Source organism: Podarcis tiliguerta (genome assembly GCF_965153285.1).
Source record: "Podarcis tiliguerta genome assembly, chromosome: 14".
In the NCBI taxonomy this organism is placed as follows: domain Eukaryota; kingdom Metazoa; phylum Chordata; class Lepidosauria; order Squamata; family Lacertidae; genus Podarcis; species Podarcis tiliguerta.
In genome coordinates this window covers 52,994,977-53,020,871 of record NC_139547.1, presented here as the reverse complement: position 1 = coordinate 53,020,871, position 25,895 = coordinate 52,994,977, and the positions used below count along the sequence as shown (strand labels likewise).

Genomic DNA, 25,895 nt, shown 5'->3' with positions numbered 1-25,895 from the left:
ATTTGAGCAGTGATGGGGTTTCTGCCATCTGATGGGGGGGGGCAGTCCAGTTTCTCCAGGGTGGCAGCAGCTGGCGGCTGTTTTGCGGGGCAACAGAAAGAGAAAAGCACTTGAGGAACCAGAGAGGGAGGCGCAGCCCTCAGCCCCTCTGTTGACCTAAGATAAAGGCAGCAGGGGAAGCCAAATACCAGGGCTCTCTCACTGGGGAGAGAACAAAGGCCGGCATATTAGGTTCCAGAGGACATTTTTGTGGTTGCCCAGGTGGGGGAGGGGGTGACCCACTGGCTCCCTTTGCCGAGGGAGGGAGAGGAGGCATTGCTGCCGAGGGGCCAACCCTCTGCAATACCACAGCTGGGGCACCTGGATCCCCCTTAACTCCCCCCCCCAAGAGAAACCTGCCAGCACAAATCTGAGCACAAGAGCTCTCTCTCCCCCTGCAATATTCAAAAGCATTGCTTCCTCCAAGCTTGGAGGGTGGATCATGGCCGTAGTGGCATTGTGGCAGCCAGCCCTCTTCTCCTGCCCTCGCTGAGCCCCTGGAGAGACCGACCCAGCAGGCAGCCAGGCCCCCCTGGCCAACTCCCTTCGCCAGAGGCAGAATCCCAAGGAGGACCTGGAGGAGGAGGAGCGCTCCTCAACCTCCAGGCCTCTGCACCTGAACTGCCCAGGCCTTCCAGGGAAGGTCAGTGAGGAGCAGTTGGAAAGCTGGCCCAAAGAGAAGGGGGCACAAGGGCTCAGTGCCAAGGAGGCCCAGCCAAGTGGGCCAGGCAGAAGCACAGGAGCCGAGTCACAGAGCTGCCAGCTCCAAAAAGGGGTTCACGCCAGATGAAATCACCTCTAGACTTGCTGCCCTCAGCTGACACCCCCAGAAAAGACGTCTCTAACCCTTGTCCTATTCTCTTGGGCGGTAGACCAAAGAGCAGCAGCAGAGCCCCGGATCAGGCCACAGGGCCACTGCCTTGCCCCGGCTCCTTCATCCTTGCCACCCGGCTAGCCAGATGCCCCCCAGGCAGGGGGCTAGGAAGACCCCCGCCCCTGCAACACCTCCTGGGGCTCCAAGGCAGCCTATGGCGGGGGGCCGCGTCGGCACGGGGCTGCCGGCCAGAGGCCACGGCGGGGTTGGGGGAAAGTGGTCCTCTCTCCGCGGTCTCCCGTCGGGGCCCGTCGAGGAGGCGTCGCATCTGCCCCCGGCCAGCCAGCAAACCTGTGCCGGGGGGGGGTGGCTGCGGGAGAGGAGAGGAGAGGAGCAGCTCGCCCGGGGCTGGCAAGGAGGCAGTCCGCTCCGCTGGCCCCTCCGCCGCCGGCCGCCCCTCGGAGCAGCTCCCCGGCTCCACCTCCGCCGCCCCGCAGCCAATCCGGCGCGGCCGCCCGTCGGAGGAGCCTCTTCGCCCGCCGGACCCGCCTCCTCCCGCCCCGTCTCGCCTTCGCTCGGGCGCCGCGCAAAGGAGGCAGCAGCGCCCGGCCAGGACGCGCAGGAGGAGCAGCCGGCGATGGAGCGCGCGCCCCGGCAGTCGCCCCTCCGCCGCCCCGCGCTCTAGACCCCGACGCCCCGTCCCCAGTCGCCGCCCGGCCCAGTCGGTAAGTCCGCCGCCGAGCTGGCCGCTCCCTCGACGGCTCGCTCGCTCGCTCGCTTCTCGGGCTCCGCGTTCGCGCTTGCAGCCGGAGTGTCTCCGGAGAAGTTGGCGGGGCTGCGAGCGGGGAGACTCTGCCAAGCGCGCCGCGCTAGCACGGGCCAGCCAGGAGTCGCAAGTCCCGCGCGTTTTAGTCGCGCATCAGCCTTGCCTACCTCGCAGGGTTGTGGTGCAAGGCGAAGCCCTCCTCTAGCGGTGGAGCCTGACTCGCTGGCCGATGCCCAGCAGCGAGGGGCAGCTCGAAAGCCTATTCCGTGGCGCCTCCCCCCCCCCCCCCGAAGGACAGAGCCTGCGCTGGGCATGGACAAAGTCCCGGGTCGAGTCCCCAAGTCGGGCTGGGAGAGCGAGCCATGCCGGAGACGAGGGAGACGGACTCCCGAGCTCGGTGGGAGCCAACTCCTAGGGCTCGAGGGGTCTTTGCCCCCCCATAAAATATTTGAGAGCTCTGGGCTCCCCCAAAATTAATGGGCATTGCCATTCCAGTGGTGTGTGATCGATTATGCGGGTCCCCCAATATTTTATTCAAGTTGGCACCCCGCAGCAGCTCCCCTTGGTAAGTTGGCAACCCAGGCAGGGCCCAGGCTCCCTCTCCTTGGACCAATGCAAGGGACCCCCCCCCCCTTTGCCTCCAGCTGCGGGGGAGCAGGAGTCCTGCCTGGCCTGGCACTCCTATGCAGTGATCTGGGTTCAGCTCTGGGACAGAGCATGTGCAGAGTGCTTTTCCTCCCTTGCCACTACCAAATTATCTCACTGTCATTCCCAGGGAGTATGCCTCCAAAAGCCGCGTCAGAAGCACATCATTTCTAGGGGCCTCCATCAGGGCAGCTCCCAGCTGGATGGGGGCCTAGCAGTCCTCTATTCTGCTGAGCTTAATGGCGCCCCAAATCTCACTCCTGGGGGGCAGCTGCACGTCCCCCCAGATGGGCTCACTTGCCTTTTCCCTTTCCCAAGCCAAGCAGGTCTGGGAGAGGAACTCTGAGCCAAGATTCAGGAGGAGGGGGTTTTGGGGTGTCTTGGCCGACGCTGGAGAAGGAGGCTTGGGAGAGCCAGCAAGGGCTGGCAGCTCCCTCACTGCTGGCGTCAGGCATGGACTCTGGGGGCCCCTATGCTGGGCTGGGATGAGAGATGTGGGTTGCCTCGTGGAACAAACATGTAGGAAAAGAGTCTGGCGGTCTTCCCTTCGCCTTGAGTTGGAACACCCTTTCCCGCTCTAGTTTTGGGGACTGGCTGGGCATTTTTGCCCTGCCCCCCCCCTGCACGGGTTCCTTTCTCCCCCGCCTTTTCCAGCCCCTGTGTTTATTTTCTTCCGTACTTTATGAGTGGGATTCTGGGAGGTTCTGTAAACAGAGTGTCAGAGGCAGGAAGGAGCTGTGTGAATGAATGACAAGCCTGGAAGTCATCCAAGCGCACCCTCACCCCAACCCGGGGTGCCTCTGTCACTTCCGGCCTGCTGCAGGACTGCCCCCCACGAGGGCCGAGGGAGAGGGGTGCAGGGCCCAGGGCCGCTGTGCCAGGGGCCAGCTACTCTCTCTCTCTCTGTGGTGCCAATCAGGAGAGATTGTGGGGAAAGGTCTGGCTCTCCTGGTGTTGCCGGGGCCAGGCTGGGGCTGTAGCTTCAAGAGTGGCCACTTGGGGGTCTGGTGCCGGGCATCAGGCAGAGGTGCGGCAGGGGGGCTCCTGCTCATTATACATGCATGTGTCCCTTGGGTGCTTGTGGGAAGAGCAGGGCGGAACGGACTTTTTCCTACTTTATGGAGACAGAGAAGTCCTTATCCGTCCTTGAGGGGGTCAGGGAAACGGTAGCCTGAGCCTTGGCTTGCGTGGGGGAGCTAGACTGCAAATGTTAACCTGGCCAAAGCAGCCGGTCTCTCTCTAGGAGCTGTCGTTTTGTGGGGCGCTGGGGGGGGGGCAGGAGTGGCTCTAGAGGTAGAAATTTCAGGACTCAGAGCAAACTAAGATTCTCAGGATTCCTTGGGTAAATCTGCAGTATAGAGATACAGATACCAGAAGTAGTGAATCTAAGGAAGAAATGTGTTTTGTTTGTAAAAAATGATACCGCCTTAATAGAATAAAAAAAATATCTCTTTAGATAAAAAACGCAACAACGTTCAACAAATTATGTTTTGGAATTATTATTCAGAAACAAAATCCCGGCTGCATTTCCCCTTCCACTGTCCACCTACCCCCCCCCCATCACCCCCTGGACCAGTCAATAAAGGCCTTGGCATACTTTTCTGCAAGTTGGCACAGAATGCGCGATTGCTTCAAGGAACAAGCTGCTTTTTCAAATGCTACAGGGCTCCACTGAGCCACAGGTTCTGAACATATTTCTGAGGGATCCGGGGCTTGAACTGGATTGTGCTCTCTGCTACGGGGGAAACTGAGGCAGGGCTGGTGGCAGCGAATGGGTTGTGTGCTCAACAGATGTGCAGCTGCCGCCCTGCCGCTCAGGGGCCCTGTATATGTTGCTGTTGTAGCTGCTCAGGTTAGATACTGCGGGGTGGGGGCCAGGGGTCTGCAGGCCACGCATGTGCCACGGCTGGGGGCACAATGCCCAGGGAGGAGGGGAAGGAGCAGGCAGGGTGGCACAGAGGGCACCTGAGGCTTGGTACGCTAACATCCAATAATTTAGCAAGCCCAGCCCAACCGCTACAACAACCTGCAGCAGTTGCATTTGGGTGGTTTAAAAGAGGAAAAGATGATGGTTTGCGCGCCCACTATGTACCTTGTTAAGACAGACGTAAAGCTGGAGAGCAACAGAATTGTAGAGTAGAATGGGGCACCCAAAGTTCATCTAGGCCAACCCCTTGCAATGCAGCCATCTCAACTAAAGCATCCCTGACAGGTGGCCATCCAACCTGTTTTCAAAAAGCTCCACTGAAGGATTGTCCATCACTTCCCAAGTCATTCTCCTTGCTCTTTATGATTACAAAATAAGAGCCCTGATGAATCACACTGACAGCCCACTTAGACCAGCACCCTGTTTCCAAGAGGGGACAGGCAGGTGCCTCTACCCAATTCACAGCCAGGCTTGAAGGCAACAGTCCTTGCTTCCTCTGCTGCCCCAGCGGCTGGTGTTCAGAGGAATGCCCCCCCCCCCAAGACTGGCAGGTCCTCTGCACTAATTCTCGGGGATCTCGAGAATGCAGAGCCGTCACCTTGCCAAATAAACCTTATAACTATCACTTTGGGGCCATGGCTCAGCGGCAGAGAGCTCTTCCTTTGCACGTGTATGCGCCCCTGCTCTTAAATCCCCGGTCAGGGCTCGGATAGAGCCACCCCTGCTATTCCAGGGGGGGCCACCAAGCGAGATGGACCACGACTCTGAATCGGCAGAAGGCAACAGCTTCTGACTTAAGAGATAAATATGCAGTTCTGAAGTGAAGAGTTTTAATAGTACAGTCATGCCTCGGGTTAAAGTAGCTTCGGGATGAATATTTTCGGGTTGCGCTCCACGGTGACCTGGAAGTAACGGAGTGCGTTACTTCCGGGTTTCGCCGCTCGCGCATGTGCAGACGCTCAAAATGACATCATGCGCATGCCTGGAAGTGCTGAATCGCAACCCGCAGACATGCAGACGCGGGTTGCGTTCACTTCTGGATGCGAATGAGGCTCCGGAACAGATCCCGTTCCCATCCAGAGATACCACTGTAACACTCTAAAATCTGCTGCCTGCTTAATCAGAAAAAAAATATTTGATGAAGAGTTGTTTTTAATCAAAGAGAACACCAATATATATATAAAAAGAGACTGCTGGATCAGGCCCGTGGCCCATCTTATCCTGCACCCTGTTCTCATAGTGGCTGACCAGCTGCCCCAGTGGGAAGCCAGAGAGCAGAACATGAGCGCATGGGCAACACTCTTTCAGAAACATTGCTGCCTCTGAAGTCACTGTGGCGAGTGCCACCAATAGCCATCTCCTCCTCCATGAATTTGTCTCATCCTCTTTTGAAGCCGCCCAAGGTGGTGGGCATCCCTGCCTCCTGCAGGAGGGAGTTCCACACGTTAACTTCGCGCTGCATGAAAAGGATTGCCCAGCTTCATTGGAAGCCCATGAGTTACGCCAAGCATAATTTTACACATTTCTGTCGCGCTGCCTCTGAACTCCCTGCCATGGGAGCATAGTCACCCAGTGCTTTTCTAGCTGCACTGGCTCCCGGTGGAGTACAGGGTCAGGTTCAAGGTGCTGGTTTTGACCTTTAAAGCCCTTCACGGCCTAGGACCCTCGTACGTACGGGACTGCCTCTCCCGGTCTGCCCCACGGAGGACCTTAAGGTCTATAAATAGCAACACCCTAGTGGTCCCGGACTCTAAGGAAGACATATTAGCCTCAACCAGAGTCAGGGCGTTTTCAACACTGGCCCCGGCCTGGTGGAACGCTCTGTCTCATGAGACCAGGGCCAATTTCTTTTTGCAGGGCCTGTAAGACAGTTGTTCCGCTTGGCCTTTGGCTTGGAATCAACTTGATCCCTTTCCCCTCTATCCTTTTTCATTCTGTGATGGAACTCCTATTTGGGGACTTCCCTGGCTTTTTCTTTCTGGCCCACGTAGGACCAGTCTGGATAGTTGGCCTTGGTGAAGATTTGACGTTTTCTACTGAAATGAGGCGGCATTTTAATGTTGTATTTTAATCTTGTTTTTAAGTTGTATTTTAATCAATTGTTTTTATACTTAGTGTTAGCTGCCCTGAGCCCGGTCTTGGCTGGGGAGGGCAGGGTAAAAATAAATTATTATTATTATTATTATTATTATTATTATTATTATTATTATGAGCCGCCAAGTGACCCAGTCCAAAGTCAAAACAGGTCACCTTTCCACCTGGCAGCACCCAGCTGGCTCACCTGAGGGGTGCCCCTTTCTTCCCTCCCTCCCTGATGCGCAGCCCGGCCTCTTCCTTAGAAGCATCCCAAACCAGAAAGGCAGCAGCTGCCTCACAACATTGGAATTCTCATTAGTTGGTCCTTGAGGAGCAGCATTCCTGGCGGTGTGTGCAAGGCAGGAGGGTGCGCAAGGCAGGAGAGTGCGCAAGAGGTGCGCCAGCCCTCCTCCTCCTCCTCCTCCCACGCAACTGGCTCTGGCCGTGCGGAGCGGCTGGAATCAGTTTCTTCTTGGAAGGCCGGGCTTCCTGGCTTGCCTCCTCCAGAACACCTGAGGGGAGCCCCAACCGTCCCCCCCCCCCCATGCCTGCCAGAGAGGAACAGGAGGCTGGGCTGCTGGAAAGATTGCAAAACCCGTTCCAAGCAGACAGGAGAGGGGAGAAGAGGAGGGGAAGCAAAGGGCCAAGGGGTTGGGGGGGGCTTTCTGAGCTGCAGTGCGGCTCTGCGTTGCCCGGCGATTGCCAGAGAGCAGTGCCAACCTTGGCTGCCCAACTGATGCCCAGAAACGAACCCGGCAGAGGAGAAACAAAGGCACTGGGCACATCTAGCCAACTCTGTGAGGGAATCGATGGGATCCTTGAGGATTTTTAAGCAGAGGCCAGGGGGCAATCTGTCGCAGGTGATCAAGATTCCTGCATTGCAGAGGGTTGGACTAGATGACACTCAGTGACCCTTCCAGCTCTACAGTTCTATGATCATGTCAGAGAACGTGAGCACAGACAGAAGTCCAACAGTCTGTCCCTTGGTGCAGGGATTGGAAACAGTTTGACTGGAGAAGCCAGCTGAGCATTGACTTGCTCCATGGCAAACGACTGCCTGGATTTGCCAGGCGAGAGGCCCAGCGCAGAGAAGCCGGGAGGGAGCCCTGTGAGTGGGCAGCTGCCCAAGGAAGCCTCTGGCGCTGTTCCGAGAGGGCACTGGCACTTGCCCTCCTCAGGGTGGATCCTGCCACCACTGCCACCTCCCTTTCTTTCTGGTCTGGCGGCTGCTTGCACCAAACTCCAGCAGAGACAGCTCAGAGGCCGGCCGGCCTGAGCCGGACAATGGCTGCCTTGTTTGTTGTGCTGGCGAGAGGAACTTGCCAGGAAGGTGAGCTGGCAGGAAGCGTGTCCAACAGGCACCTAAGAGGCAGCTCTGTGGCAGACTGTGGGGGGCCCAGTGTGGCAGGGGAAAAGGAGCCCCAGCCTGCCAGGAAAGGGTTCGCACATGTGGCCCCCGCTCTTCTTCATGTTCCCCCCAGCAAAAAGGCCAGGAGATTCCTTTGACGTGGCCTCCCCTGCCCTGGGCCAAGGGGCCGAGACACCTGGCTCTGGGTTTGTGTGGAGAGCCATTTGTGGCATGCAGATAAACTGATGGTGCCAACATGGTCAGGGAGCCCCCCCCCCCCCGCCCCTTGGGGGGGAACCTTGCACAGTTCTCTTCTCTCGCAGGAAAGGCAGTTTTAGAGGAAAAGTGAGTAAGAGGCAACGTGGTTGCAGTTTATAAAATTACGCAGGGCGTGGACAATGTTTTCCTCCCTCTCATAACACTCAAATTCATGGGCATTCAGTGAAGATGAGTGCTGGACAATTCAGGACGGGTTAAAGAAAGTCCTTTTTCAGACAGCAGATACAGAGAGAGAGAGAGAGAGACCAGGGGTCAGCAAACCTTTTCAGCAGGGGGCCAGTCCACTGTCCCTCAGACCTCGTGGGGGGCCAGACTATATTTTGAAGGGGGGAAAATGAACTTATTCCTATGCCCCACAAATAACCCAGAGACACATTTTAAATAAAAGGACACATTCTACTCATGTAAAGACACGCTGATTCCCGGACCGTCCGTGGGCCGGATTGAGAAGGCGATTGGGCCAGATCTGGCCCCCAGTCCTTATAGACTAAGGAACTCCCTCCCACAGGATTTAGAGAGCTTTAAAAGAGGGCGTTGAGACAAATTCAAGGAGGACGGGGCTATCGTTGGCTCTGCCCCCAAATGCTTCCGAATGCCAGTTGCTGGAAACCTCAGGAGAGGAGAAGAGGCCTCTTGCGCTCGGATCCTGCTTGTGGGCATCTGGTTGGCCCCAGGGAGAACAGGAGGCTTGAGTGGGTGGGCATGGGCCTCATCCGGCAGGCTCTGCTTATGTTCCCTGCCTGCAAGGAACGCTCTCCTGTGCGGCACAGCGGAGGGGCCTCCTAGCCGGGCACAGGTGCCATCAGTGCCAAGGCCTCTCTGGTAGCAGAGGTGCTGCTGCAGCCCTGCCAAGCCAGCTGACTCGCTGACAACCCATCCGCAGGAATGCAGGTCGGCCAGCGCCACCCTGAGCTAATGACGGGTTACCTCTGTGTGCCGGGCTAAGGATAGCCTGGTGTCCTTGTGGCAGCTGCGGTCAAGGCCAGGAGGGAAGGGGAGAGGGGCAGGCGCCACTGGTCACCTGCTGTGCCCCACAGAGGGGTGACGAAGCAGGCTGCAAAAGGGGGCCCTGAGCCATTGATACCCAAATGACCCTGAGCCATTGCGGTTTCCCTTGTGGGCACCGTGCTCTGTCCCGGGGGCAGCAGAGGAGAGCCCAGAGGCCCAAGAGAGTTCAGCGGCTGAGCCCCAGGAGGATGGCCAGAGTGCGAAAGATGGGCAGCTCTTGCGAAGGAGAGACAGCAAGGCAGAGGCGGCTCGCGGAACCTGTCCCTGCCAAGCCCCGAGGAGGAGGAGGGTGGAGATCCGCCCTGCAATTAATCCTGCGGCAGGCTTAATCCTGGCACTGCGGTGTCCCGCTCCTGACCTGGGTTGAGGCTGCGCTTGGAGGAGCCGTAATTAAAGGGGCAGCGGCGACAGCAGACGTTACTCAGCAGCCTGGATGTGGCAGACACGTCAGCGAAACCCGAGCCCGGCCGCTTCCGAGCAGCATTCCAGCGGGTGAAGGCTGGTGCTGGGCACTCCTCCCAGTGCCCTCCCAAAGCCCTCCTCGGATGCTGCTGCTGCTGCTGCTGCTGCCCTGGTTATGTGGCATGGCTCTTCCTCCCTCTCGCTCCCCCCATCCAATTCCCCAACAGGGGCCCAAGACCATCTCAGAGGCTCTTTTCTGGCTCTCCCTGGACCAGCGCAGACCAACTATGGTTGCCACAAGCCCCAGGCTGAGCAGGGATGCCCAGCAGCCTTTTCAGCACTAAGCAACTTAAGCCGGACCGTGCTCACGGAAAAAGGGGGAGTTTGGGCTAAGTTGTGTAGTAGATGAAGGACATACAGAGAAAGCCAACCCTACTCTTAAGACAGCAGCTGCCGCCCCTTTGGTGGGAGGGCAGACCCCTCCCCAAACTAGCCTGTGGCCTCATGTCTTTGTGTGTGTGAGGATGTACCAGCAAGGGGTTCGAGTGCTGGTCCCGTGAGCGTCTGTTTGCAGAATCGGGCAGGGGCGCCACCCCCCTCCCCGGGCCCAAATGTCTCAGGCCAGGCCTGCAGGCAAACAGCGCCTGCTCCACTAAGTTCCCCTGAAATTGGAGAGGTTTTCATGCCTCCCCAGTTTTGCAGAGTGCGGTACAAGCCTCTCACTGCAGGGCTCTGGGGAACCCCAGGAGCAAGGGCAGATCTACTGTGAAACAAATGAAATTTAAGTTTTAGGGCTCCTAATCCCAGAGAGACCTCAAAAGCGAATTCAGTCCATGCTGCTTATGGGTCTACTAGACCCCATTTGAGTGGCACAACTCAAATTGATATTTCCCCCGCAGTAGCTATTTCCGCCAAGTCTGAGAGTTAGCAGCACAGATGCTGTAAAGATTCTGTGTTGATCTGTTGTGGAACAACCTCACTGGTGAAGATAACAGGGGTCACCCAGACCTCATTGCTGGTGGCAAGGCTTGGGAGTTCTAGCTTCAGGGCCCCCCAGATGTAGCAGGGCCCCAGAAGGTAAAGGGACCCCTGACCATTAGCTTCAGTCGTGGCCGACTCTGGGGTTGCGGCGCTCATCTCGCTTTATTGGCCGAGGGAGCCGGCGTACAGCTTCCGGGTCATGTGGCCACATGACTAAGCCACTTCTGGTGAACCAGTGCAGCGCACGGAAACGCCGTTTACCTTCCCGTCGGAGTGGTACCTATTTATCTACTTGCACTTTGAGGTGCTTTCAAACTGCTAGGTTGGCAGGAGCAGGGACCGAGCAACGGGAGCTCACCCCGTTATGGGGATTTGAACCGCCGACCTTCTGATCGGCAAGTCTAGGCTCAGTGGTTTAACCCACAGTGCCACCCGGGTCCCAATCGGGCCCCATAAGCAGGCATGCAAACCCTGAAATTCCTTTGCCCTTCTTGCCTGCTGCTCATGCATCATGTGCAGGCGAGATTGCCCCGGCTGAGCGCATCAAGGGCCCCAGAGCACACTGCACACTCTGCCGAAAGGGAGAGTGAACTGGGAGAAAGGCAGCATTGAACACGGTCCCCCCCCCTTCCCCGTCTCTCTCGCACGTGCAGAGGAGACCCCCACTTGGCAGCCCTCTGCAGAGCCCAGGTGTTTCCAATGCTGCCTGGGCTACTGACAGCCCAAGAACGCCGCCTGCACTGGGGGTGGGGGGGGGCATTGACGGTGTCAAGGAGGGGCCTGGCTTTAAGGAAAGAATGCGGGGGGGGGGGGGAGCCCAGCATGTGCAAGCAGAGCCTCTGATGTGCTGCCAACCGCAGAGCCAGCCCCCCCTCCCAGCCTGGGGTGGTGGGGTTTTTTTTTAGCAGGCGCAGGAGGGAAGCGTTAGGAGACGCCTTTGGTTCGGGTCCGTACATCTTGGGAGCAGATGCATCTATCGCAGCCACTACAGAGGAGCTGCGCATTCCTGCGGGACCCAAGTCCTCCCCCCCCCAAACCAGGACTGGGGGCGGCGGGAGGCAGCGCGCTTTGCCCCAGAGGCCACAAACCCCACAGAGTTCATAAGGCAACTTTCTCGCTGCCAAGGGAGGAATGGCCTTGGAAGTCCCCCTTCTCAACACCACCAAAGGCAGAAGCGACCGCAGCTATACTCACATGGGGGGGGGGGCACAGAGAAAGAGGATGCCTTGGCCAGGATCTGGGGAGCGGAAGCTGCCTTATTCCACCAGCCTGTGCCCAGGAGGGGTCTCGCCAGGGCGGGGAAGGGCCCTTCCACACAAGCCCCATTCCTCAACAACTCCCTCCCCAAGCAAGATCTCTGCTTGCAGACCTGCTCCTGTTGCAGCAGCCAGCGGGCCTCTCACTCAAGGCACCCCAATCAACCACTTCCTTGTTTTTCCAATGACTTTTCCTAATCAATCCAAGCCGTGCGGCGATTAGGAGCAAAGCTGGCTTTGCAAGCGTTTGGGAAACTCTTTTTTTGTTTTTTTGTTCGCTCGCAACGCGAACACAAAAACCGCACAAATGCACTCACGAAACCTGCACAGACAGAAGACCTGCGGGAGAGTAGAGCCCAGCAAGGGTCCTTTGTGAGGTGGGGGCAGTGGGGTGGGGGGCAGAGAGCAAGGCTGTCCCTGGGCCAGCTGGAAGGAACGGCTGAGAGCTTTTTGGACCCGGCTCCAGGATCCAGTCGACTGAGCGCTGAGCTCATCGGGCAAGAATGAGCGACAAAGCCACAGCGGTGTGCAATTGTGTGTGTGTGTGTGTGTGTGTGTGTGTGTGTGTGTGTGTGTGTGTTCACCTCTGCTAATCTGGCTCCAGCCTGGGCAGCGCACTGACCCTTCCAGGCCTGGCAGAAGCCCCCCCCCCCCCCCCCCCGCTCTGCTGCCAATTAAGAGGACTTTCCTGTCTCAGATCCCGGACAAGAAGCTCTCCTAATTAGTAATGAGCCCATTTTGAGGCTCTGATGGAGCTTCTGAGTTGCAGCAGCGCCTTCGCCTTGGCGCATGCCCAGTGGCTGCAGGGGGGGGTTCAAGGGGGAGAAGGGCTGCTCCCCCACCAGAGAGGAGAAAGTTGAGCCAGCAGCTCTGGAGTGATGGGGGGAGAGACAGCATCTTAGTTTACACTAGATTCAAGGTGGATTGGAAGCACATATAGTATTTGAAGTGGGGGGGGGGCAAGAAGCTAGACAAGGGCCAAACCATTTTACTTTGGGGGGAAAGCCAAGTATTGGGGGGGGGGGGGCCGAGGAGTATAGAATTGTGCACAGTATGGAGAAAGTGGAAAAGAGATACGGCTTTTCCACTCCTTGAAAGTGAAGGCTGGGAGGAGATTCAAAAGGAAGGACTTATTGACACAGAGAGCTGGAAGGGACCTGGAGGTCATCCAGTCCACCCCCCTGCAATGCAGGAATCTCAACGAAAGCATCACAATACAGAAGCAGCATTTCTAGTGAGAGTGGCAGGTGTGTTTGTGTGCCAATGTTGGGAAGCCCAGCTAGAGAAGGCTTTGCAGTGCGACCCACATCCTTGTGGAACTCACTGCCACAAGATGTGCGGATGGGGACTGGCTTTAACTGGGGATGAGACAAATTCCTGGAGGTTAAGCCTGTCTCTGGCTGCTAGTCATGATGACGACAGATAGGGAGATGTGGGTAGATAAACAGATATAACCTCTGGCATCAGAGTTCCTCCAAGTACCAAATTCTCGGTAGGGGAAGCAAGGGGAGGTTGTTGCACCCCAGTTCTGGTGCTGGGGGCATCTCAGGGACATCTGCCTGGACACGGCTGGAAACATCATCTCTGATCCCACCCCGCAGGGCTGGTTTTGTGTTGCCTTCCTCTGGGGCTCAGCAGAGGGCAGGAGCTCAGGAACAGCGCCGTGGGCGGCTTGCAGAACGTCTGTACTTTTTGCTCACAAATTCCCCCCTCAGACCTTCTCTCTGCCGGACACACGTTGACCCTATTCTTTGCTCCCTTTTGCACTGACTCCCGGTGGAGTACAGGATCAGGTTTAATGTGCTGGTTTTAACCTTTAGAGCCCTATACGGCCTAGAGCCCTCCTACCTATGGGACCACCTTTCCTCGTATGCCCCACAGAGGACCTTACGGTCCGCAAATAATAACATTCTGGAGATCCCGGGCCTCAGGGAGATTAGGCTGGCCTCAACTAGGACCAGGGCCTTTTCAGCTGTGGCACCGGCCTGGTGGAACGCTCTGCCACAAGAGATCAGGGCCCTGCAGGATTTGGCATCTTTCCGCAGGACTTGTAAGACAGAGTTGTTCTGCTAGGCCTTTGGTTGGGACTCAGCCCATATAAGATCAGCGTACACAGCTGGGCCTGATGAGCATTTACTCTTCCCAACCCAAATCCTGCAGAAAGCCATCTAATTCAGATTTTAATTTTATCCTGACTTGCTTTTAAGAGGTGATTTAATTATTGTTTGATTTTATATCAATGTTTATATTTGATGTTAGCTGCCCTGAGCCCGGTCTCGGCCGGGGAGGGTGGGATACAAATAAATGTTGTATTATTATTATTATTCTGGCCAGGCCCAAGGCAGCCCTCCTGGGAGGAAGAGGTTGGCAGCAACTGCTCCCGTGGTAGATTTGGGTCACCATGAAAGGGCAGCAAACTTCCCATTATTCAATTTATTCTTGCATTTTGACTGGGGCTGGGAAGATGGCAGCGGGCAGGAAGAAGGGAGGCTCTGCCGCAGGAGCCAGAATGCCTCCTTGCCGACTGGTTTATCGCTCAGTAAGGAAGTTGCCACGGAACGGGTTCAAGGGGGTTGCGGGCTCCTTTTGGATGAGGTCCAGCAGCCGCGACAGGGGATGTACAGGGCGGGGGGGAATCAAGGCTGTTCTTTGACCCTTCTTGCTTATCCGTAGGTAAATGAGGAATTCCTGACAGTGGCAAGGAGGCTGCCTGGCAGCTCCCAGGAAGGGGGGGGGGGCTTTGCTGGCTCTCCCACCCCCATCCTCACCCCTAATCCTGACCGCGAACAGGATGCCCGGGAGAAACCGGAGAGCCCTGACCCTGCAATCAGGCCGGGGTCAACCCCACTTATCTCCTTGCCAGCAAAACACAGCAGCCCCTTCAGGAGGCCTGGGCTGGCCTGTCAGCACCCCCCCCCCCCGGCACAGCTGGCTCCCATTACCCACAATGCTCCAGGCCAACCTTCGCCCCAGCAGAGGGGCCCCCGGTCTGCCTTCACCTGACAGGTTAAGAGATTGCAGAAGGAACAAGAGGGCAAATCGAAGGGGCGGGGGAGGCGGGGGCAGAAGAGAGGGAGGCTGTGGGGCACCCAAAGCAGGCAGGGGGAGGGAGAGCTCATGTGGGGGGGTGCAGGAGGGCTGCCAGGAGAGGACCCTGAAACAGCTGCCTGCTCCACCCTGTGTAGTAAAGGGAGAGGAAGCCCACCCCCAGCCCCCGCCATGCACAAACACACACTGGCTGTGGCTGCAGCTACCCAGGGATGCAAAATCTGGCATCAAGCATCAAGAGCTTGTCAGTTGGGTGAACCCATTAAAAAGACATTTCAATTAATTAAAAGCCAATTAACTAGGCAGCGGACTTAAAACTCCCTGGGGAAGCGGTGGGCTTCCTTGGAGGATTTTAAGCAGAGGTTGGGCAGTCATCTGGTCAGGGATGTGTTGGGATTCCTACATTGCATGGGGTTGGGCTAGATGACCCCTGGGTTCCCTTCCCACTCTACAATTCTTTGAAGCTTTCGTATATTTACGCGTTGCCTTTAGAAGAGGTGATGACGCCTGTACTGTGAGAATACCCTGACACAGGTAACACACATGTGGGCATCGTTTAAATATGTAGAAATATCCCCACCTGAACGCAAATGTGCTTGATTAATCTACAAACGAAAACTTGTACGCCCAGTCAGTTTGGCATTTCTTGAGCCGGGTCACACAGCCAAAGTGACTGCGGAGTCAAGGAGGGCAGCAGGGCAGGCCGGCCGACCAGGCACAGCTCCCAGCTTGAAAGGGCAGGTAGGAGACGTGGGCAGGATCGGGCCCAAGTGCCAGCGAGCCTCAAGAGCAGCCAGGCAGGTGCCTCGGAGAAGTTCAAACGCAGGGAACAAACGCCAAGGTGCTTCGTTGTTAAATATTTGATTTTTCTCCCAACCTCAAAACAAATAACCGTATACAATACAAGTGCAAGACTGGCTTATTACGTAAAGCATTTCAACCCAGGAAATCCTGCCCAAAGCCTTTAACGCAGGACGGGCACACCTGTCCCTACAAAATACAAAGCCGCTTCTCATCCAGATCTTTCCCCAAGCCCTTTGTCTCTCTCGGATGACTTCTAAGCTTCTCCAAAGGAGCGATTTGGCAGACCAGATCCAGTACCACCTAGCTCAAGGGAGCCCAGTCCAAGATTCCCACTGCTGGCTCCCTCGCTGCCTAGCAGCAACTGAAAAGAAGTTGGTGCGGAAGCTGTGCCCCTGCTGTTTGCCCCTCACCCCAGCGCCCTGGTATTCTGAAATCCAGCCTTCTTCTCAGCATCCATATGCACAGGGCCTCATGGCTGCCAAGGGACCCACACACTGCAAATGGCTCTAAACCCAGCTCCCAGGCCCCCAGATGTTGGGGACTACAACTCCCCCCCCCCAGCTAGAGGTGATGAGAGCTTCAGCCCAGACTTCAGAGGGGGCACCACGTTGGCTTCCCTGATCGAAGCCTTCCTTCGATCCTGCCCCTGCCATTCGGCGAGAGAGGGAGGTGGTTGCCCCAGGCGGCGGCTGGTGAATGTCAAGAAAGGGCAGCAAACGGTTATTTAATTTAGTGGCCAGGTATTTTTTGCCTGCAGGGAGACGCACTTCTGGGACTTTGTGTCTCGGGTGCCAAAATAACTTGGCCAGCCTTGGGAGGTAGAGAGCTGCCTTGCGCTGGGATTGGGAAGGAAGCCTGGAGGAGACAGAGAGGGATGCGAGAACCATCTTCAAGGATCTCAGTGCAGTGGTACCTCGGGTTAAGAACTTAATTCGTTCCGGAGGTCTATTCTTAACCTGAAACTGTTCTTAACCTGAGGTACCACTGTAGCTAATGGGGCCTCCCGCTGCTGCCACCGCACGATTTCTGTTCTCATCCTGAAGCAAAGTTCTTAACCCGAGATACTATTTCTGGGTTAGCGGAGTCTGTAACCTGAAGCGTCTGTAACCCGAGGTACCACTGTACATTGCATGGAAGAGGGAGCAAGTTTGGAACCAATGGATTCAGGTTACAAGAAAAAGATTCTGACTAAACATCAGGAAAACGTTTCTGACAGATTTCTTCTTTCTTCTTCTTCTTCAGCGATCCCTCGTAGCCGAGTAAGATCGTCTTCCATGAACACAGTCTTAACAATGAGTCTGTAAGTTTCTGTGGAGGCCAGTTCTGGATCCACATGTCCTTCCACAGTGGGGACATTGGTTTCTGGGCGGGAGTTGATCACGGTGTAGATTTGCCAAGCGTGCCTTCCTCTTAGCACGTTTCTCCCTTGCGTCCTGAGTTCGAGTGTCTTCAAAGCCCATGACACCTTTGGTACAGGCTGTTCTCCAACTGGAGCGCTCGCAGGCCAGTGTTGTCAGTGTTTATACTACATTTTCTTAGATTTGCCTTGAGAGTCTTTAAACCTCTTTTGTTGACCACCAGCATTACGCTTTCCATTTTTAAGTTCGGAATAGAGCAGTTGCTTTGGAAGACGATCATCAGGCATCCGCACAACATGACCAGTCCAGTGAAGTTGATGTTGACAGTAAAAGCTGTTTACCAGTAGAACAGACTCTCACAAGAGGTTGTGGACTCTCCTTCCTGGGAGGTTTTTAAGCAGAGGTGGGATGACCATCTGTCATGGTTGCTTTAGCTGAGATTCCTGCATTGCAGGGGGTTGGTCTAATGGCCAGCGTGAGTCTCTTCTGACACTATGAACCACACACTCTCCAAAACAGCCCAGCAGGGGGCTGGACTGGATGACACTTGGGGTCCCCTCCCACTCCACAATTGTCAGAATTGTCGACACTGACTGGCAGGAGCAAGGAGTGCCCTTTGCCTCTGAGCCTGCCTGGTTCTGTGGCCCTGAGCACCGTCGCTGAATCCTGCCTTATGAAAAGCTCTGTGCTGTAGCTCTTTCTCTCTCGCTCCCCCACCAGCCAACTTTCAGGGGGTGCCCCCAAGTTCTGTCATTGCAAGAGGGGGCGAAAATGCCCCTCCCCACTGATTCCCTTCAGGAGATTTCTTCCCTGCGAGACCATCGGTCATCCTGCCAGGGAGGGGGCCCATCCCAGGCCGGCCCCCTCCCTCCTCCCTCCAGCTGCACATTCCAGCCTTTGTTACCTGTCTGTGTGGTGCCAGCTTTGGGGGGACCATTCCAGAGCCCCCCCCCTTTGCCGAAGTTCATTAGCTCACTTATTAAAAGGGCTGACAGACATGCTGAGAAAGCAGCAGGCCCCCCCTCCTGTGACCCCATCATGCATTGGGGGCATTCCTGAGCTGCCCAGGACCCACTCCAGCCTCACTCCCACTTCAGGGAACAAGAAGGGAAGTCCTCCTCTTCCTCTGCTCTCCCCCCTAAAAAAAAGGCAGGATTAAACCCATGCCTGGCTGAATGGCTGTGCTAAGGACACAGAGAGGAGCAGAGCTGGAATCTCAAAGATGTTGAGAGGACAGACTCTGCCCTACATAATGGGGTCTGGGGGATCCCACCCCACTGCTCCCTCCTCCTGGGGTGGGCAAGAGTGGCTGCCCTGGGGGCGTCCCAGTCCAGGAAAGAGCAACTGCTGGTCTCCAGAGCGAGCGGAGAAGCAGAACCACGACTCTCCCACTTGGGCAAACGTTTCCTGCCCTGGGTGCCCCCTGCACTTTTTCCAGTGGGATAATTCACTTGGAAAGTATTGCATCCAAACACAAAGCTCATGCCAGGTGTTTTTTTGGGGGGTGGGGTGGGGAGGAATCCACATGTGGGAGGCTAGATGCCTTCCCTGTTCAAACCCAAACCCTGCACGGCTTGCAAGTTTTGGAATCGCCTCTTCCAAACACTAAAGCACTTCCATGTGTGGCTGTTGAAAAGAAATAAATCTGCCCTTTTCCCCTTATGGGGTATCCAAGAGCCCATATAGAGTCCTTACGTAGGTTCCCTATCGGTAGGAGAAAATAACAGAGGCCAACCAGAGAATATTGAGAAGCAAAGCAGCTCGTAAGCCTGATCTTTATTGATCTGTTGCAACAGGGTGCTCCCCTCACCCCATGCAGGAGGGAGGAGGAACCCAGAACAATGGGGTGAAAGCTCTTATATAGACTTTTGAAATTGCCACCCTGTAGATCAAGACCACTCCCAGAAACATCATGCATACATCACAGAAGGGGTGTAGCTCAAGACCACCACCCCAGATACATCATACCTACATCACAGAAAGGGCGGTCTACAGCAGAAATCTGAGTGCTTTGTTTACCTCCTGTCTGCCAGGTTACCTGTTTAATGGTCACTTGACTAGATTGCCTGAGGAGCCTGGCCAGTCTTTTGTAATGATAAATACTTAGTTCCTGAGCCAGGTCAGGCTCACACCCTATTCATATCTTAAATGTGCTCTTAAAACAGGATTTGTGAGGAAAGAGACAATGGGGAGGTTCCCCACTTTGACCGTGCAGAGAAAAAATTGAGGTCAGTTTGGGAATCAAAAATGGTTTCAGGTTGGTCTTCCTGTGCTGATCCACGTACGTGCTTGGTTGGTACATTTATGAACATTTAGCATATATCTAAGACCTCAAAATTCCTATCACAGGGTCCACTTGCAGGACTGAGCCCCACCCATGATGCAACTCTGTGCGACTCCTGCATTGCAGGGGGTTGGACTAGATGGCCCTCAGGGTCCCTTCTAACTCTACAGTTCTATGGTTCTCTGAATCTCCAATCCACCAGGGCTCTTGATTCAGTCCCTTCCAGGGCAGTCTGCAAGCAGGCCTGGTATTCAGCACCTTTAAACCCGGCACTCAGCGCCAGCCCTGCTGGATTGGCCCTGCAGTGGAACTGCACAGGAGCGAGGGGCGTGAAGCACCTCTACAGTCCGGCTGCTGGCTCTGACCTCACCTGGCCTCAGGTGATTGGCAGGTGCCCACCATGATCCACCTGTCCAGATCTAGCTATGTCCAGCAGACCAGATCCAGCTCCTGGCTCTTGGTCTGCTTGTCTACTGGGCCGGGGCAGAGAGAGGCATCCGCTGCAACTCTTTGGGAGTCTGTGGGGTTCAGGAGCCTAGGAAACTCTCAACCCAAGACAAGGGCTGCTCTTGAGATACAGGAAGAAGCCAAACAGGAGTTTCTTTCCCCCCTTTTTCCTTCTGTGATGGAACTCCTACTTGGGGACTTTCCTGGCTTTTTTCTGGCCCACGTAGGACCAGTCTGGATAGCCTTGGTGAAGACTTGACGTTTTCATCCCCAAAAAAGTTTTTGAGTTTCTGCTGAAATGAGGCTGCATTTTAATATTGTATTTTAATCTTGTTTTTAAGTTGTATTTCAATCAATTGTTTTATATCTGAGCTGGGGAGGATGGGGTATAAATAAAATTTATTATTGTTATTATTATTTCGTCACCCCTCTGGAGAGGCCAGGGTTCCTCCTGGGCTTTTGACAGTTTTTTTTTGGGGGGGGGAGCCAGATTCTCATGGAGAGAGGGGAGTGCGTGTTTTCCCTCCAGATCTCCCCCCCACCCCTTTCTCTGCCCCCCACCCACGGGTGTCAGCAGCACCCAAAGGCCAGGGGTTTCCAAAAGTTTGTTTCATTTCCCTTTGTTTCCTTGCTGGGGGGGCTCTCTTGCACAAGGCTGTTCCTCTGCTCTTTTCCGGTGACCTTTGGAGACATGAACTGATGACAGGCCAGGCCGACCCCCCTCCCTCTGAGGCATTGCTAATACATACAAGGAGGAGAGACCTGTTACGCAGAATGAAATCAGCTGGGGTGAGAGAGGCGGAGGAGTGACACTGGAGTGTTTTGACCCACGGCTGCCCGCCTCACAATGTGCAGAAAAACGCTCTGTGACTTCCCAGGGACTTGGCAGCAAGGAAGCAAGATGGGGTTTTCCGGCTAGTCACAAGACGCCGCTGTGCGACCAGGGAGACGTGGCTGCAGTGAGACATGCGCCACTCCCTTTGGAGGGGGGAGCGCATGGAGCTGCTCATTTCTGCCCATCACAGGGAGCAATAAATGTAAGTCATAAAATTATAGTGTTGGAAGGGACCCGGGGTCATCTAGTCCAACCCCTAGCAGTGCAGGAATCGCAACGGAAGAATCCCTGGCACGTGGCCATCCAACCTCTGCTTGAAAAACTCAAGCACAGGAGAGTCCATCACCTTTGGAGGTGAAGTGCATTGCACATACCACCAGAAAGCCCTTCCCAATACTGACTCAGAATAATAATAGTAGTAGTAGTAATAAATAGGGACGCGGATGGTGCTGTGGGTTAAACCACAGAGCCTAGGACTTGCCGATCAGAAGGTCGGCGGTTCGAATCCCCGCAATAGGGTGAGCTCCCGTTGCTCGGTCCCTGCTCCTGCCAACCTAGCAGTTCGAAAGCACGTCAAAGTGCAAGTAGATAAATAGGTACCGCTCCGGCGGGAAGGTAAACGGCGTTTCCGTGCGCTGCTCTGGTTCACCAGAAGCGGCTTAGTCATGCTGGCCACATGACCTGGAAGCTGTACACCGGCTCCCTCGGCCAATAAAGCGAGATGAGCACAGCAACCCCAGAGTCGGCCACGACTGGACCTAATGGTCAGGGTAGTAGTAGTAGTAGTAATAATAATAATAATAATTATTATTATTATTATTATTATTATTATTATTATTATTATTATTATTTATACCCTGCCCATCTTGCAACAAAATATTAAAAATACAATAAAGCAGCCAACACTAAAAACTTCTTTAAACAGGGCTGACTTCAAATGTCTTTTAAAAGTCAGACAGTTGTTTATTTCCTTGACATCTGGTGGGAGGGCGTTCCACAGGGCGGGTGCCACCACCAAGAAGACCCTCTGTCTGGTTCCCTGCAACTACACTTCTCACAGTGAGGGAACCACCAGAAGGCCCTTGGAGCTGGACCTCAGTGTCCGGGCAGAACAATGGGGGTGGAGAAGCTCCTTGCCATTTGGATTCATGGGATTGGGTCCAGAGCAGCAGAAAACAAGCTTCCTCCATCTTGCAGGGGGCAGCCCTTCAGACGTCTCTCCCACCCCCTCTTCCCTTTTCCAGCCTTGGATGCAGTTTGGGTAGTAAGAACTCCCCGTAAGCGGAGCCCTGAAGATGCCTCTGCCGGACTGAGGCCCTGGGGGCTTCCTCCTGAATGCTCCTGACCAGAGCCAAACGCAGCTGGGGGGCTGGCAGGGCAAGGGCTCCCCCCTCCCCGGGCTGCAGGACATCCAGTTTGCTGCAGCTGGTGGGGAGCAGTCCTGGCTGGCAGGAGACACAGCGCAGAAGGAGGCCGGGTGGGGCTCCCTTGACTCGGCCAGATGGCTCTACCTCACCTCCCTGACTCAAGCGATAGACATTTGGGGGCAGGGGCAGCCAAGGTTCGGCGCAGGGGTGGCAATCTGGGGCAGGCACACCCCCCCCTTCAGCAGCTTCAGAGAGAGCTGCTCTGCGATGACTGCATGGGGCTGCGTGCTGTTATTCGTAAGAGGAAGGACGCCTGCTTGGCATGTAGAATGTCCCAGGCAGGGCTGAGAAAGGCTGCCCCCTATTCCCTCCCTGGTGAACCTGGCAGAGGCGCCACATGCCAGGGGTGGGCGGAAGTGGGGAAGAGTAACAGATGTGGGTCTTTCAGCTGCTGGTCTGTTTTCATTTTCCTCCCTCTTTGTTTCGCAAGCTGACTCCCTGGTGCAAGAGCCTCCAGAGCTGTGGCAAGAGCCGTAACGATGGCCTGTCCTTTCCAACAGGGGGTTAAAAAATATAGTTTGCAAATCCACCTCATGCCAGAGTTTCTGATTCTGGTTTTGCCCAATTATCGCAAAATATAAGCTTTGTCGTTTCTGGCATGCCCAAACCGCAGACTTCATTCGAACCATAATTAAGCTTTCGATTAGGTTTGCCCCAGTAATGGCTTTTGACTTCCAAAAAAATCCTCTATAAACAATCTCCACTACTGGATATCAGCAAACAACTGGGAAGGAGAATCCATAAAAATTCTCTTAATTGTTTAACTAGTGGTGTCGGCACCGATTCCTGTTAATCTCGGGGTCGTGGGTTCGAGCCCCACGTTGGGCCAAAGATTCCTGCATTGCAGGGGGTTGGACAAGAGAGCCTTTGTGGTCCCTTCCGACGGTGCAATCCTGTGATCCTCTGATTCCCCTGTGGCCCCTGGGTGTCCAAAAAGCAGGAGGTTAGGCAGCACCAGGCGTCACCTGAGGACGAAGCCGGGGGGGGGGGGGACTGGCCAGGACAGGTGGGAACCCCTCTTGACCAGGTATAGTTTTTATGATGAAATCCACGCCCCCACGTTGCGCGAGACTGAGCCCATAGACAAATAGTGCGTCTTATAGAGCGAAAAATACGGTAACCTCACAGTTCCTAAGGAACAGTAAAGGCAGGGGTAAGAATTGTACACTACAGTGGTACCTCGGGTTAAGTACCTAATTCGTTCCGGAGGTCCGTACTTAACCTGAAGCGCCACTTTAGCTAATGGGGCCTCCTGCTGCCGCCACGCCACCGGAGCACGATTTCTGTTCTCAGCCTGAAGCAAAGTTCTTAACCTGAAGCACTATTTCTGGGTTAGCGGAGTCTGTAACCTGAAGCATCTGTAACCCGAGGTACCACTGTATTGCTTGGGATGGGGGGGGGGGTCTCACCAGAAACATGCCCCTGCCCCTGCCTTGCAGGAGCTACCACAATCCCTTCCTGTGCTAAACCCTCGCCATGCCTCCTTCCCCGGGCACAAACCCAGTGAGGCTCTGCCAGCAGAATCCGGCTGAGCTGCGAACCAGATTTCCGGATGGGCAGGACCTTGGGGGTGGCGTGGCTTGCAGCAGAACGGTCAGAAGTGCCACCGTCCAACCCGTCTCTCTCTTTCCCCCGCAGGAGCCGCGCCATGTGGCAGCTGGCGTTCTGGGCGCTGCTGGTCCTCCCCGCTGGGATCCTGTCCCGGGCCTGCCCCCCCGAATGCCAGTGCGGCCAGCCCCAGACGGTCTTCTGCATTTCCCGGAGGAGCCACGCCGTCCCGCAGGGCCTCCCCCCGGACACGGCCAACCTGTACGTCTTTGAGAACGGCATCCGGTCCCTGGGTGAAGACAGCTTCGTGGGGCTGCCGACCCTCCAGCTGCTGGACCTGTCCCAGAACCTCATCGCCAGCCTCCCAAAGAACGTCTTCCGCCCGCTGGCCGGACTCCGCAACCTGGACCTTTCCTCCAACCAGCTGCGGGAGGTCACCAACGAGAGCTTCCACGGCCTGCGCCTTCTCGAGCGGCTCTACCTGGAGCACAACCGCCTGCAGCACATCCACCCGGCCGCCTTCGACTCGCTGGAGAACCTCCTGGAGCTTAAGCTGCAGGACAACCAGCTGCGGACACTGCCGCCCCTCCAGCTGCCTGCCCTGCTCCTCCTGGACGTCAGCCGGAACAAGGTGACCGCCCTCGATCCGGGCGCCTTCCGCGTCCCCAACCTCGAGTCGCTGAAGATCGCCGGGCTGGGCCTGGGCGAGGTGGAGGAGGAGCTGCTGCGGAGCGTGGCCGCCCTGCACGAGCTGGACGTCTCCGACAACCTGCTGCCCGCGGTGCCCTCGGCTCTGCAGCTGCTGCGGGGCCTCACCAAGCTCAGCCTAGCCGGCAACGCGCAGATCTCGCACCTGCGCCCCGAGGACTTCCGCGAACTGCGCAACCTGCAGGAGCTGGACATCAGCAACCTGAACCTCAGCAGCCTCCCGGGTGGGTTCCTCGCCTCCTTCCCCCGGCTGCGGGCCGTGGCGGCCGCCGCCAACCCCTTCAACTGCGTCTGCCCGATGAGCTGGTTCGTCAGCTGGGCCGCCAGCGGCAAAGCTCTGCTGCGGAGGCCCGAGGAGACTCGCTGCCACTTCCCGCCCAGGAACGCCGGCCGGCTGCTCCAGAGCCTGGAATACGCAGACTTCGGCTGCCCGGCCACCACCACCACCAGCAGCGTGGGCACGCAGAAGACCGCCGGCCCAGATGTGGCCGAACCTGCGCCCAGCCGCCCGGGTGCACCCAGCACGGCCGGCCCCACGGAGCCGACATCGGCCACCTCGCCCACGACGCCAGAAGGCCTGCCCAGCGCGGAGCCTCGCCTATGCCCACCGGGCACCTGCCTCAACGGAGGCATGTGCCAGCTGGATGCCCAGAACCACCTGGAGTGCGCCTGCCCTGTGGGCTTCACCGGCCCCTACTGCGAGACTAGGGCCCGGGCGACAGCCGTGCCCACTGCCGCCCGTGTACCCGCCCCTCCTGAGCGGCTGGCCATCAAGCACGTGGGGGGCACCTCGCTGAAGGTGGACCTGCAGAACGAGGCCTGGTCGTCCTTGGAGCTGAAAGGGGTTCGCCTGACCTATTGGAGTCTCTCCGGGCCGGACAAGCGCCCTGTCACCCTCCGCCTGCCGGCCTCTCTGCCAGAGTACACCGTGCGTGGCCTGGCGCCCAACTCCTCCTACCACATCTGCGTGGGGCCGCTGGGGGCCAAGGCGCACGAGGACGACCTGTGTGTGGAGGCCCGCACGTTGCACCTGACTCACCAGCAGCATGCGCCCGTCACCCAGGGCAAGGGCACCAGCCTGGCACTCGTGGTGGTGCCCGCCGTGGCTTCCGCGGTGCTGCTGGCTGCTGCCGTGGCCGCCGCTTCCTACTACGTGCGCCGGAGGAGGAGGAGGAGGAGACAGGCGCACACCGCCTCTGGAGCTGCCGGCCCGCTGGAGCTGGAGGGGGTGAAGGAGAACGGGGACCTGGGGGGCCACGGCCAGAAAGTGGCCCCCAACGGCCTGGAGTACGAGGTGCCGCTCATGCAGCCGCAGACGGCCAGCCGCCCTGCACCCAGGACCCTGCGGCCTTCCTACTTCTAGTGCTAAAGAAGGAGCCCAGAGAAGCTGGCAGCCGGGGCTGAAAAATCGGGTCCCAGCCTGCCTAGGGGGGTTGCCTCGTAGCAACACGGAAGTCCCCTAAGGAGTTCCGAGCACAGAATCTCCAGGGGTGGACCCGATGCCGTCGGACTAGGCGGCTGCTTAGCCGTGGCCGCCCCAGGGATGCCCGGAGCGTGGCCAGGGGCCGCGGAGCAAGGCAAGAGGGCTCTATGTTCTGGCAACGAAGGATCCTTTTGCCGAGCCAGGGGCAAGCAGATGAAGGAAAGACCAGCAGCCCCTTCTGCTGGGGGGGGGCTTGAAGTCGGGGTGGGGGAGGGGGGCACGAGACGGAGCTCTCTGGGGGAGCTTATCGGGAAACAAAGCTTTATGGACACTTAGAGAATATTTATAAGACAGGATTATGTCCCATTTCTTCTGGGAACAACGCTCTTTTCTAACAATGACGGAGCCTTTTTTGTAAAAACTGGGCTGTGTAAGCGTTTTTGTACAAAAAATTAAAAAAATTAAAAGGAAA

General features: G+C 56.6%; 2 protein-coding genes across 2 annotated transcripts in view; one reads left to right on the top strand and one right to left on the bottom strand.

The window, feature by feature from the left end:
* Positions 1 to 25,895, bottom strand: part of LOC310664350 (coronin-7-like) — a 103,754-nt gene that overhangs the window by 27,417 nt on the left and 50,442 nt on the right.
* Positions 1,408 to 25,895, top strand: VASN (vasorin). The gene is made up of 2 exons (XM_083413533.1): positions 1,408 to 1,578; positions 23,383 to 25,895. Exon 2 carries the CDS (start codon positions 23,393 to 23,395, stop codon positions 25,361 to 25,363), a length of 1,971 nt encoding a protein of 656 aa, XP_083269659.1. The 5' UTR covers positions 1,408 to 1,578; positions 23,383 to 23,392; the 3' UTR covers positions 25,364 to 25,895.

What these genes read in the sequence shown, in the direction of transcription:
- VASN (XM_083413533.1), top strand. Translation starts at nt 23,393, where the DNA reads ATGTGGCAGCTGGCGTTCTGGGCGCTGCTGGTCCTCCCCGCTGGGATC.